This window comes from Erythrolamprus reginae, chromosome 10 (assembly GCF_031021105.1).
Source record: "Erythrolamprus reginae isolate rEryReg1 chromosome 10, rEryReg1.hap1, whole genome shotgun sequence".
NCBI lineage: Eukaryota > Metazoa > Chordata > Lepidosauria > Squamata > Dipsadidae > Erythrolamprus > Erythrolamprus reginae.
The window spans coordinates 13,583,144-13,596,484 of NC_091959.1; the positions used below are offsets into that span (position 1 = coordinate 13,583,144).

Here is a 13,341-nt window from a genome sequence, read left to right on the forward strand (position 1 = left end):
ACTCAGCCTCCCATCCTTCCAAGGTGGGTAAAATGAGGACCCGGATTGTGGGGGCAATAGCCTAGCTTTGTTTAAAAAGTGCTATTACTAACATGTTGTAAGCCGCCCTGAGTCTAAGGAGAAGGGAGGCATAAAAATTGAATGAATGAATGAATGAATGAATGAATGAATGATTGAATGAATGAATGAATGAATGAATGAATGAATGAATGAATGAATATTATTTAATTATTATTTACAAAAGACCAGGAGGGAGGGAGCAGTATGTATCTCCGGAAGGAGTTCATTCCAGAGAGCTGGGGCCACCAGAGAGAAGGCCCCGCCAGATGACATTTTGGGAGTTCCACACTCTCCAGAATAATGTTTCCTGCCATGGCTCGGTCCCTCTTCTTACCGTAATCTTCACTGTGTTCTTCTCTCTTTCTTTGCAGGGATCCTGTTTACAATGCTGGTGTTTGGACCGGCCTGTGGATTTATCCTGGGATCTTTCTGTACCAAAATCTATGTGGATGCTGTCTTCATTGACACAAGTAGGTAACTTTCCCCACACCCCGAGGTTTGCACAGAGAGTAAGAAAATTATTTTAACAACCGGCCATGAAGCATCAGAAGAGAAAGAAAGAAGAAAATCTTTGTGTTTTGAAAGATGTGGGTTGAAGTCAGATGTGATTATGCCTGCTGTCCAGCTTGCTTGAGATTTTATTTGAGATTTTAATACACAAAACCACACAAAGACATTTAAAAAGAAAATTGGACAAAAGTGTAGCAAATCCTAATAACAGTTCTAACTATATTAACATTCTTCGGAGAGGGGCGGCATACAAATCTAATAAATTATTATTAATTAATTATTATTATTATTCTATTGCAGCTCCAGTTCATAGTCATATACACCAGTTTTGAAGAAAATAAAGATCCTAAATCATATAGATAATCTTATATCTCTATTTTTTACAATATATTCTATTACCAGGCAGTAACTTTATTAAAAATGAAATATTAATCAACTGTACATTAATTACTTTATCCTTTTTCTAACCAACGGTAGAACATATCCCTGCATTTGTAAAAATCAGATTCTTCTTTATTTTGGATTTCCAGCATTAATTTATCCATCTCAGCACGGATTGTAATTTTTTCTATAATCTCTTCCTCCTGAGGAACCCTTTCATTTTTCCAGTACTGAGCATATATTAATCTAGCTGCCCTTGTTATATGGATCTTAATTGTATCCCTCTGTTAATGTATATTAGGATTATATTCAGTGAAGGGCTGCAAAATTTTTTACTACCACTGTGGGTGTGGCTTGCTGGCCATGTGACCAGGTGGGAGTGGCTTGATGATCATGTGACCGGGGTGGCTCAAAGGTCATGTGACTGGCTTAAAGGTGGCCAACTTGATGTCACTCACGTCAAGGGCTTGGGTTAGGGTGCCTGGCCTCTCCTTGACTCAAAGAGAGACCATTTCCCTTACTATGACTGAATATCCAAAATATACTCTTTAATTCTATGTATATAGGCCACATTTGTACATTCATATCATACACAGGCACACAAAAATATACATTATCTACTATATAAACCGTATGTGTATGTACACACACACACAGCTCTTCTAAAATTATACACATTCAACCTCATTTACTGCGATAGGAAAAACATACCCAGAGCCCAGAAGGGGGAAAAAGAAAAAAATTCAAAAAATTTCTACCCGTTCTGCATACCTGACTGTACCTGTAGGAGCCCATCACTGATTGCATTGGCTTTTCATCTCTTATAGCAAAGTTTATATTAGTGGAACAAGATAGGACATTTAATACCACTGACAATACTTCTACCCTTCCAAAAGACCTTGACCATGTAGCTGAATGGTCTAACAACTGGCAACTTCAAATCTCTACCAACAAATGTTCCGTCCTACACATTGATAAAAATACAGTGATCCCCCCGGGTATTGCAATCCCGATCATTGCGAAACGGCTATATGGCGATTTTGCAACCCGGAAGTAAAAACACCATCTGTGCATGCGCGCCCTTTTTTCTATGGGCACGCATGCGTAGATGGCGCCGGGCAGATCAGCTGCTGGGCGGCTTCCCTAGGTCTTCCCCCTCTTGCTGGCGGGAGGGCGAGCGGCGGGCATCAGCGAGGAGTTTCCCCACCGCCCACGCAAACTCCTCACTGCCGCCCGCCCGCCCTTCGCCCGCCCACGCCGTTCATTCTCGCCGCTTCCCAGCTGAGTCCTGAAGCGAATTGGCTTCAGGACTCAGCTGGGAAGCGGCGTGCGCGAGCGAACGGCTTGTCCGCCGCCTGCCTGCCCGCGCGCCCCGCCCTTTGCCCGCCCACGCCGTTCATTCTCGCCGCTTCCCAGCTGAGTCCTGAAGCGAATTGGCTTCAGGACTCAGCTGGGAAGCCGCGCGAGCGAACGGCGTGGGCGGGCGAAGGGCGGCCGAGCGGCAGCGAGGAGTTTGCGTGGGCGGTGGGGAAACCCCAATCTTCGGCTCCTCGCTGCTGCGGAAGTAAAAACACCATCTGCGCATGCGCAGATGGTGTTTTTACTTCCGCAGCGCTACTTCACGAAAAACCGGTCATTGCGAGGGGTCCTGGAACAGAACCCTCGCAATGATCGGGGGATCACTGTAATCCAAATACTTAATACATACTTGGTAAAACTGAACTCACAGAGGACCCTCACTCAGTCAAAGACCTTGGAGTATTCATTTCCAATGACCTAGGTGCTACAGCCCACTGTAACAGCATTGCCAAAAAAGCATTAAGAATTGTAAACCTAATCTTACATAGCTTCTTCTCTAGAAACACTGATTTACTAACCAGAGCATACAAAACATTCATCAGACCTATTCTAGAATATAGTTCACCTGTGTGGAATCCACACTGCATATCAGATATTAATACAATCGAAGGAGTCCAGAAATACTTCACAGGAAGAGTCCTTCACGTAACAAATTACCCTACTCCTCCAGACTTCAAATACTAAATCTAGAAAATTTACAACTACGTCGTCTCCGAACTGATTTAACTGTTGTTCATAAAATCATACATCATAATTTACTCCCTGTCAGTGACTACTTCACCTTTAACAACAACAACACAAGAGCACGTAATAGATACAAACTGAATGTAAATCGCTCCAAACTTGACTACAGAAAATATGATTTCAGCAATAGAGTGGTCACCGCCTGGAACTCATTACCTGACTCTGTTGTTGTTTCCCCCAATCCCAAAACCTTCAACCTTACATTATCTACAATTGACCTCTCCCTTTTTCTAAGAGGTCTGTAAGGGGCATGCATAAGTGCACTTTTGTGCCTAATGTCCCCGTCCTACTGTCTTATTTTCCTTTCTATTACTACGTTCTACTTATGTTATGTTATGTTAATATGTCCTATAATACTATACTTGTTTGACAAATAAAATAAATAAATAAATAAAATTAATGAAGGATGAGGGCAGTTTCAGTAATTTCAATTCCTTCCCGACTGGAATCGAGTCTCTTCAGTGGGTTATTTTGGCCCAATGGAAATGTGCTTATGAAAGCACACTGAACTTCTAACCTTCATCTTTTTACTGCGTAAAACTTTGCCGCATTTTGATCATCTTATATTGTTCAACTTTGGCTCCAGCTTTTCTCAGCTGCTTTTAAATGCCACTTCTCCAACAAAAATAAACTGCTTTGCTTCCCATTCAGGGACCAGTGATGCAGCCACAAATTGTTTGCCAGGTTAGACAAGCAGATCTCTTATGATGGATCACTGCGGGATTCTTTTGACCCCACCGAGCAAGCATTAAAGTCATCTTTTCCCAGTCATTAGGATTCCCAGCATCCACCTTGAAGTTTCCAAAGAGACCTATCATCTTTGTGTAACTTCAACCCCCAGGAGTGCTTTTGCAATCTGGGATTCCTAAAATCCAGGGCCCATCAAAGACTACCGAGAAACAAAATGCAGATTACGGTAGTTAAAAGACAGAGTATTCTGGGAGTTGAAGTCCTCTAATGCTGGCAAGGGAATTCTGGGAGTTGAAGTTCACACATCTTGAAGTTGTTGCAGTTGTGAAACATTGTTCTAACGTGTCATATTCCCAAGGGACAAACTCATGACCTTTAAAGCCCTAAATGGCTTTGGACCAGACTACCTCCGGAACCGCCTGCTACTGCACGAAACCCAGCGACCGATAAGGTCCCACAGAGTTGGCCTTCTCTGGGTCCTGTCGACTAAACAATGTCGTTTGGCAGGGCCCAGGGGAAGAACCTTCTCTGTGGCGGCCCCGGCCCTCTGGAACCAACTCCCCCCGGAGATTAGAATTCCCCCCACCCTCCCTGTCTTTCGTAAACTACTCAAGACTCATTTATACCGCCAGGCATGGGGGAGTTGAAATATTCCTTTCCCCTAGGCCATTACAAGTTATGCATGGTATGTTTGTGTGTATGTTTGGTTTTATAATAAGGGTTTTTAGTTGTTTTATTATTGGATTGTCACATGCTGTTTTTATCATTGTTGTTAGTTGCCCCGAGTCTACGGAGAAGGGCAGCATACAAATCCAATAAATTATTATTATTATTATTATTATTATTATTATTATTATTATTATTATTATTATTATTTAGATGATACAAAGAACGGTTGCAGGAATTCAGAGATCTAGTTTAAGGAAAAGAAGGGCCAGGGGAGACATGATAGCAGTCTTCCAATAACTGAGGGGTTGCCACAAAAGAAGAAGGAGTCAACCTATTCTTCAAAGCACCTGAGGGTAGAACAAGAAGCAATGGGTGGAAACTAAACAAGGAGAGAAGCAACTTAGAATTCAGGAGAAATTTCCTGAGAGTTAGAACCAGTGATGGGCCATCATCGCCCAGCGATGCGCACACTTATTCCTGGTGCATGATTTGGCTTCCTACACATGTGCAGAAGTGAAAGGATGCTCATGCACACAATTGATTTTGGGGAATTTTTTTGCTTTTGCGCATGCACTGAAGCAAAAACATAGAAACATAGAAGTCTGACGGCAGAAAAAGACCTCATGCTCCATCTAGTCTGCCCTTATACTATTTCCTGTATTTTGCTCACTTGCCCTCCAGGCTTCTGTTGCTTTTTGTACATGTGTTTCAGAAAGGAGCCACACTGCTCACAAAAAATAAAGGGAACACTTAAAAAACAGAATATAATTTCAAGTAAATCAAACTTCTGTGAAATCAAACGGTCCACTTAAGAAGCAACACTGATTGACAGTCAATTCCACCTGCTGTTGTGCAAATGGAATAGTTGTGTAAATAGAAACATAGAAGATTGGTGGCAGAAAAAGACCTCATGGTCCATCTAGTCTGCCCTTATACTATTTCCTGTATTTTATCTTACAATGGATATATGTTTATTCCAGGCATGCTTAAATTCAGTGACTGTGGACTTACCAACCACGTCTGCTGGAAGTTTGTGCCAAGCATCTACTCCTCTTTCAGTCAAATAATATTTTCTCACGTGGCTTCTGATCTTTCCCCCAACTAACCTCAGATTTTGCCCCCTTGTTCTTGGGTTCACTTTCCTATTAAAAACACTTCTCTCCTGAACCTTATTTAACCCTTTCACATATTTAAATGTTAAAAAAGGCCGAAAATTGGTGAAGATAAGCTAAGTGACTGCCGCCACCCCCATCATTCACCCGCCCCTGTTCTGCCCCGGCCCGTCTGCCCGCCCTGCCACTTTATTTTATTTATTTATTTTATTCATTTCTCCAATACACAAATACATAGGAAGAAAAATAGACATGTAGTAATATATATAAGGGTAAAGTGAACTTAGAGGAGAGGATATATGAAAGAAAGAAAATATATATGATAAGTGAGAGAAAGGAAAGACAATTGGACAGGGGACGGAAGGCACACTGGTGCACTTATGTACGCCCCTTACTGACCTCTTAGGAACCTGGAGAGGTCAATCGTGGAGAGTCTAAGGGAGAAATGTTGGGGGTTAGGGGTTGACACAATTGAGTCTGGTAATGAGTTCCACGCTTCGATAACTCGATTGTTGAAATTTGCAGCAGCTCTACTGTTCGCAGCCCACCTGGCCCGGCCCTTACCTTTTGGGGCATCCGCCACTTGTCTGCAGGACCACGGCGAGAAGATGGCAGGCGGTATGGGCAGATGAATCTCACCGCAACACCTAGAGTGGCAGCCGGGTCCATCAGCAACAGTGGTGGGTCCAAGCTCCAGCCACGTGGCCTGCTCGGTGCTCTCCTGCACCACAGGCAGCTTTCAGGGTGGCGATGCCTCGTGCCGATGGCACAGCACTGCTCCCGAAGGCCATGACTCACTCGGGGCGCCATCGCCACGTACACCGAGAGATGCCTTTCAGAGTTGCATAGTTATTCCAGGAAATTTTGCAGTCAGAAAAGCTTTCTGGCCATACACTGGCTGTACAGTGGCGTGAGCCGGTGGGGCGTTATTTACTGTAATTGCTTACAAGCAATCTAGAAAAATTGGTGCTTTCTTATCCTAGTTGAAAAAGAAGCTGAAATTCTCAGCAGTGAAAGTGGCACACGAGGCAGATGTTAGTTTTTGACTTGCCCATCAAAAGCATCAGGGTCTTGTCCTCCAAATGCATTCTTATCAGGGAGGGTCCAGGGTGAAAATATTTGACATCCATAATGAAAAATCCACAGTAACTGAGTTTAAACATGCCTGGGATAAACTCAGGGGTGGGCAGCAGGCAGGACAGGGTGGAATGCTGTTCCACCGGCGGAAATGAAGATGCATGCTCAGCTCCAGCTGATTGGTGGCTGTCACTTCCTGGATGACTTTGCTCGGCTCAGCTCCCCTTTTTCCCCCTGCTGCTGCTACTTCATCTGCGCTCCTTGCTTTTTTCCTCTTTCCTCCTTCCTGGCCTCGGACGAGCTTCCCTCTCTCCTGCCCGGCTCCCCTCCAGCCTCACGCGGCCACCTCCCACCTGAGATGCAAGCAGAAGATGTGGGTGGAAGCGGCGCTGGCAGCATTTAGGCTTCTGGCAGCCCCCTTTCGTCTACCTATCCAGGCTGAGGCGGGGGGCAACCCAGGAAGGAGAGTGCGGGAAACATGAAGCAAATTGTCATCCCAGCGAGCGACACTGGTGAGGTTGTAAGTCGAGGATTTAACAGTTCACTTGAACGATGAAATATCGTTCAAGCCACTCTCACCTGATCACATGGCTGGCAAGCCACTCCTACCCAGTCACATGACCATTAAGCCACACCCACAAAATAAGCCACATGGCTGCTCATTACTGGTTAAACATATATCCATCCTAAGATAAAATACAGGGAATAGTATAAGGGTAGACTAGATGGAGCATGAGGTCTTTTTCTGCCGTCAATCTTCTATGTTTCTAAGTTTCTAATGACGATTTTGAAAAGGAGTCTTCCTTTTCAATGGTGCTTGTCAGGATGCCCAGTTTCTTTGCCCTGCAGCAAGCAAGGAGATCAATATTTCTGGCTGGAGTAAGCAACAGACCACATAACCACATCCAATTAATAAATGCTGAAATTGATTAGGCTGGGTTTTATCCAGAGCACGCCAGTTGATAGGCAGGCTACATTTCCCAGGTACCATTTTTAAATGCAATTTCACAGGACCAATAATAGTAATAGTAATAATAATAATAATAATAATAATAATAATAATAATAATAATAATAATAATAATAATAATATACAAACAGAGGCACAACTACGTGACACAGATGCTTCATTGGAACTTGTGCCACAATCTTCACCTACCAGTGGTAAAGAACTGGTGGGATCATAAACCTGAGAAAGTAGTTGAAAACAAACATGCCAAAATATTTTGGGACTTTCGAATTCAAACTGACAAGGTTTTAAAACACAATACACCAGACCTCACAATTGTGGAAAAGAAAAAAGTGTGGATCGATGATGTCGCCATACCAGGTGACAGTCAAATTGATGAAAAACAACAAGAAAAACTTAGCCGATATCACGATCTTAAAATCAAACTATAACGACTCTGGCATAAACCAGTACAGGTGGTCCCACTGGTAATCGGCACATTGGTGCTGTGCCAAATGTCCTCAGCCAGTATTTGAAAACAATAAACATTGACAAATAAACATTGACAACTGACAATCTGTCAGTTGCCAAAGACCACTGTATACTTGGATCTGCGCGCATCATATGATAATAATAATAATAATAATAATAATAATAATAATAATAATAATAATAATTTATTAGATTTATATGCCGCCCCTCTCCGAAGACTTGGGGTGGCATACATCACAGAGGTCTAGATGCTTGGGAAGTGTTCGACTTGTGATACTGTGGTATAAAATCCAGCATATCAATCTCATTTGCTGTGTATTATTGTTTTTTTCTGAATAAAATAACAACAACAACACACGCTTTAAAAAAATGAAAAGAATGTGGGTGTAGTTGCTGTAGATGGTATATTTCCCCTTCAGACCCAAGAGGTGTAGCTGTTTGTTCAGGCTTCATATCAAAAGTGCTAAGGCCTGCATCCAATGTAGATTTGGGTTTTTTTTAATGGTCTGTAAAATAATTTTGCAATATTTTCTCCACGTGGCCACTAGGAGGCAATATAAGACCGTTTTCATTCTGTTGGAATTTGGTAGTCATACTTCGGATACTACATATAGGAAACCTAACATATTAAGCTGCCCATGCCTGATCACATAGAAAGAAGGGGGGGGGAGGGAAAGTGAGAGACAGAGAGAGAGAGAAACGGGAGGGAGGGAGAGAGGGATATAGAGGGAGGGATATGGAGAGAGGGAGAGGGCGGGAGAGAGAGAAGATGGACATATGAACAAGCCCATTGTAAAGTTATATTTAGCAATCAGAGATATGCTCTACATAACCTTTTATTTTTATTTTTATTTTCAGTTTCATTTAATTTTAGGCACTGTTTTGTTTTTTGGCTTCGCAGACATAATACTATATGTTTCTTTGTGTTGTTCCTTTTATTTTTTATTCTGCTGCTGCTATTTGAAAAGTAATAAATAATAAATCTTTGGTATTATAATGCCAATAAGAGTATGAGCCGGATTTGCAAAAAGCACTGGGCTAGGAGAAATAAAGTAAGTGCTTTTGGATTTGGCTTCTGCAGAAACCTACCATTACCTTAACATGTTGTGAACTGGTTTGTCACCTTAGGCCACACAACATGAATTTAGCATGTTGTGCAAAGCCGGCTACTTACGTAGGGAAGCCACAAAGATCACACTTTAAAAAAAAATTCGATTGCAGCTACAAGAGAGCGCCATCAGTTATTGACAAAGAGATCAGAAACTAACATTTTGGCTCATTCTGGGGAATGTTGGAATTCATTTAAAACAAAATAGGTATCACCCAAAACAGCAAATTGCTGCTCATATACCAATAGTAATTACAGTGGTACATACCATGCATAAATTGTAAAGGCCTAGGGCGAAAGAGTATCTCAGTTCCCCATGCCTGATGGCAGAGGTGGGTTTTAAGGAGCTTACGAAAGGCGAGGAGGGTGGGGGCAATTCTAATCTCCAGGGGGATTTGGTTCCAGAGGGCCGGGGCCGCCACAGAAAAGGCTCTTCCCCTGGGTCCCGCCAAACGACATTGTTTAGTTGACGGGACCCGGAGAAGGCCAACTTTGTGGGACCTAATGGGTCACTGGGATTCGTGTGGCAGAAGGCGGTCCTGGAGATAACCTGGTCCGATGCCATGAAGGGCTTTATAGGTCATAACCAACACTTTGAATTGTGACCGGAAACTGATCGGCAACCAATGCAGACTGCGGAGTGTTGGTGTGACATGGGCATATTTGGGAAAGCCCATGATTGCTCTCGCAGCTGCATTCTGCACGATCTGAAGTTTCCGAACACTCTTCAAAGGTAGCCCCATGTAGAGAGCGTTACAGTAGTCGAGCCTCGAGGTGATGAGGGCATGAGTGACTGTGAGCAGTGACTCCCGGTCCAAATAGGGCCGCAACTGGTGCACCAGGCGAACCTGGGCAAACGCCCCCCTCGCCACAGCCGAAAGATGTTCCACAGAGAGATGGCCATGCCGAGTTGGCAATATCTAGTTGGCTTTGCCATTTTCCCTTCCATCTTCCCCACCTTAATGTGCGGAAAGAGATAAAGATGAACAAAGTTATGGGGAAATTTGAGAGAATCTCAAGAGGAAGGTACTGGCAGCTAAGATTGGTCCAATTGCTATGATTTAACCTTTGCCCTGCATGAGTGAGTCTTCATTGACGTGACAGCTAAGCGCCTCTGCAAATTCCAAAAGCAATTGCAAAAATAAATTTGTTGCTGGAAACACTCCACTGAAGAAAATCCAAGCTACCCACCAGCTAAATATCATACTGACTTCCTTTCTATGGATTCCCAGTGGTGGTTGTTTTCACAACGCCTGAAATACAGCGCTTAAAACAAAACTGATAGCAGCAACCCGGTGCCAATAGCCTCATTATTTTTAAACATGATTGGTAGTGCAAATTGCAGATTTTTTTTTAAAAAACCAATCATTTCCATGTTATGGCCCAGCACATGTTTTATTATTTCCCCTTCTCTTAGAAACATGGAAGATTTAGGACAGAAAAAGACCTCATGGTCCATCTAGTCTGCCTTTATACTATTTCCTGCATTTTTTCTTAGGATGGACATATGTTTATCCCAGGCATGTTTAAATTCAGTTCCTGTGGATTTACTAACCATGTCTGCTGGAAGTTTGTTCCAAGCATCTACTACTCTTTCAGTCAAATAATATTTTCTCACTTTGCTTCTGATCTCTCCCCCAACTAACCTCAGATTGTGTACCCTGGTTCTTGTGTTAACTTTCCTATTAAAAACACTTCCCTCCTGAACCTTATTTAACCCTTTAACATATTTAAATGTTTCGATCATGTCCCCCCTTTCCCTTCTGTCCTCCAGACTATACAGATCGAGTTCATGAAGTCTTTCCTGATACGTTTTATGCTTAAGACCTTCCACCATTCTTGTAGCCCGTCTTTGGACCCGTTCAATTTTATCATATTTTTGTAGGTGAGGTCTCCAGAACTGGACACGGTATTCCAAATGGGGTCTCACCAGCGCTCTACTCTCTTGTGCACTGGTGGAATAAATAACAGAAGGAAAGAGTTGGAAGCAACCTTGGAGGTCTTCTAGTCCAACCCCTTGCTCAAGCATTAACCCCCCCCCCAAAAAAAAATGTTGTCCAATCTCTTCTTAGCCAACTAGTTTTCACCTGCTGATGTCCTTGTCTATCAGAGTTTGTTGAATAAATCAAAACCAGAGTTGGTCTTCTCCGGGTCCCGTCGACTAAACAATGTCGTCTGGCAAGACCCAGGGGAAGAGCCTTCTCTGGGGCGGCCCCGACCCTCTGGAATCAACTCCCTCCAGAGATTAGAACTGCCCCTACCCTCCTTGCCTTTCGTAAACTCCTTAAAACCCATCTCTGTCGTCAAGCGTGGGGGAACTGAGACATCTCCCTCTGCCTATGTAGTTTAGTGCATGATATGACTGTATGTATGTTTTTTATATTGGGGTTTTTTGCTTTTAGATTTTTAAATGTACAAGTGTTATTTTAGATTTTGAATTATTAGATTTGTCAATGTATATTGTTTTTGCTACTGCTGTGAGCCGCCCCGAGTCTGCAGAGAGGGGCGGCATACAAATCTAATAAATAATAATAATAATCCACAGATAACTGATCCAGCTGGGTTCATTAACTTCTTTATAAACATAATAATATATACACAATACCACAAGTAGATTATTTCTTCAGTGTAGCAATAGTTACAATCAGTTTCATTTCCAGCAGCAAACAAACTTTCAGTGCACATTACTAAAAGTCCTCATCTCTTTGTTCTTTGCAGGCAAGCTGGACATCACCCCTGATGACCCTCGGTGGATTGGCGCATGGTGGGCTGGCTTCTTGCTCTGTGGTGCCTTACTTTTCTTCTCGTCTCTCCCGATGTTTGGATTCCCACAGTCCCTGAGCCCCCGGCCGGAGCACATAGCCGAGGTAGAGGAAGCCATGTTGCCAGAAGGGGACTATGAAAGGCCAAAGCCAAGCAATGGGATTCTCCCACCGCACTCCATGGAAGCCAACGATGATGATCCATCTTGCTTCCAGCAGCTGAGAGGTGACGCACTTCCTTCATAGCCCAGGTGGCTTTTGCGGGAGCCAACAGGTGAATAGAGTAGAGTAGAATAGAAAAATGAATAGATAGGGTAGGGTAGGGTAGAGTCGAACAATGGAATGCAATACAATACAATACAATAGAATAGAACAAATGGAATGGAATAGAATAGAATAGAAAATGGCCTTTCGTAAGCTCCTTAAAACCCACCTCTGCCGTCAGGCATGGGGGAACTGAGATAACTTCACCAGGCCTATACTGTTTATGTATGGTATGTTGTGTGTATGTTTTCTTAAATTATGGGTTTTTAGTTTTAATTATTGGATTTGCATTGTACATTGTTTTTCTATTACTGTTGTGAGCCGCCCCGAGTCTACGGAGAGGGGCGGTATAAAAATTAATTAATTAATTAGATAGATAGATAGATAGATAGATAGATAGATAGATAGATAGATAGATAAGATAAGATAGATAGATAGATTAGATAGATAGATAGATAGATAGATAGATAGATAGATAGATAGATAGATAGATAGATAGATTAGATAGATAGATAGATAGATAGATAGATAGATAGATAGATAGATAGATAGATAGATAGATAGATAGATAGATAGATAGATACATAGATACATAGATACATAGATAGATACATAGATAGATACATAGATACATAGATAGATAAGATAGATAGATTACATAGATAGATAGATAGATAGATAGATAGATAGATAGATAGATAGATAGATAGATAAGATAGATAGATAGATTACATAGATAGATAGATAGATAGATAGATAGATAGATAGATAGATAGATAGATAGATAGATGATAGATAGATAGATAGATAGATAGATAGATAGATAGATAGATAGATAGATAGATAGATAGATAAAATTGAATAGAGGAGAGAGGAGAGGAGTGGAGTGGAATATAATTCTTTATTGGCCAAGTGTGATTGGATCCGCGAGGAATTTGTCTTTGCTGCATACGCTCTCATAAAGAGAATAAAATACATTCATCAAGAATAAAAAGATACAAAACTTAGTGACAGTCAGGGTTACTAATAAGCTATCAAAGTGTCCTAGGAAACAGGTAAAAAACACAATATAAATTGAAAGACGCAAGAAACATGGTAATAATAAGTGGGAAAGAGAGAGATACCAGTGACGAGGAGAAGAATTATAGTGATACAGTCTTAGTAA

At 42.1% G+C, this 13,341-nt stretch overlaps 1 protein-coding gene across 1 annotated transcript in view; it reads left to right on the top strand.

Moving 5' to 3' along the window:
* The window catches only part of SLCO3A1 (solute carrier organic anion transporter family member 3A1), a 143,739-nt gene that overhangs the window by 105,962 nt on the left and 24,436 nt on the right, over positions 1–13,341 (top strand). The window contains exons 3-4 of the mRNA XM_070763511.1: positions 432–530; positions 11,869–12,138. Of these exons, the coding sequence (XP_070619612.1) occupies positions 432–530; positions 11,869–12,138 (369 nt within the window). The remainder of the gene's footprint in view (positions 1–431; positions 531–11,868; positions 12,139–13,341) is intronic.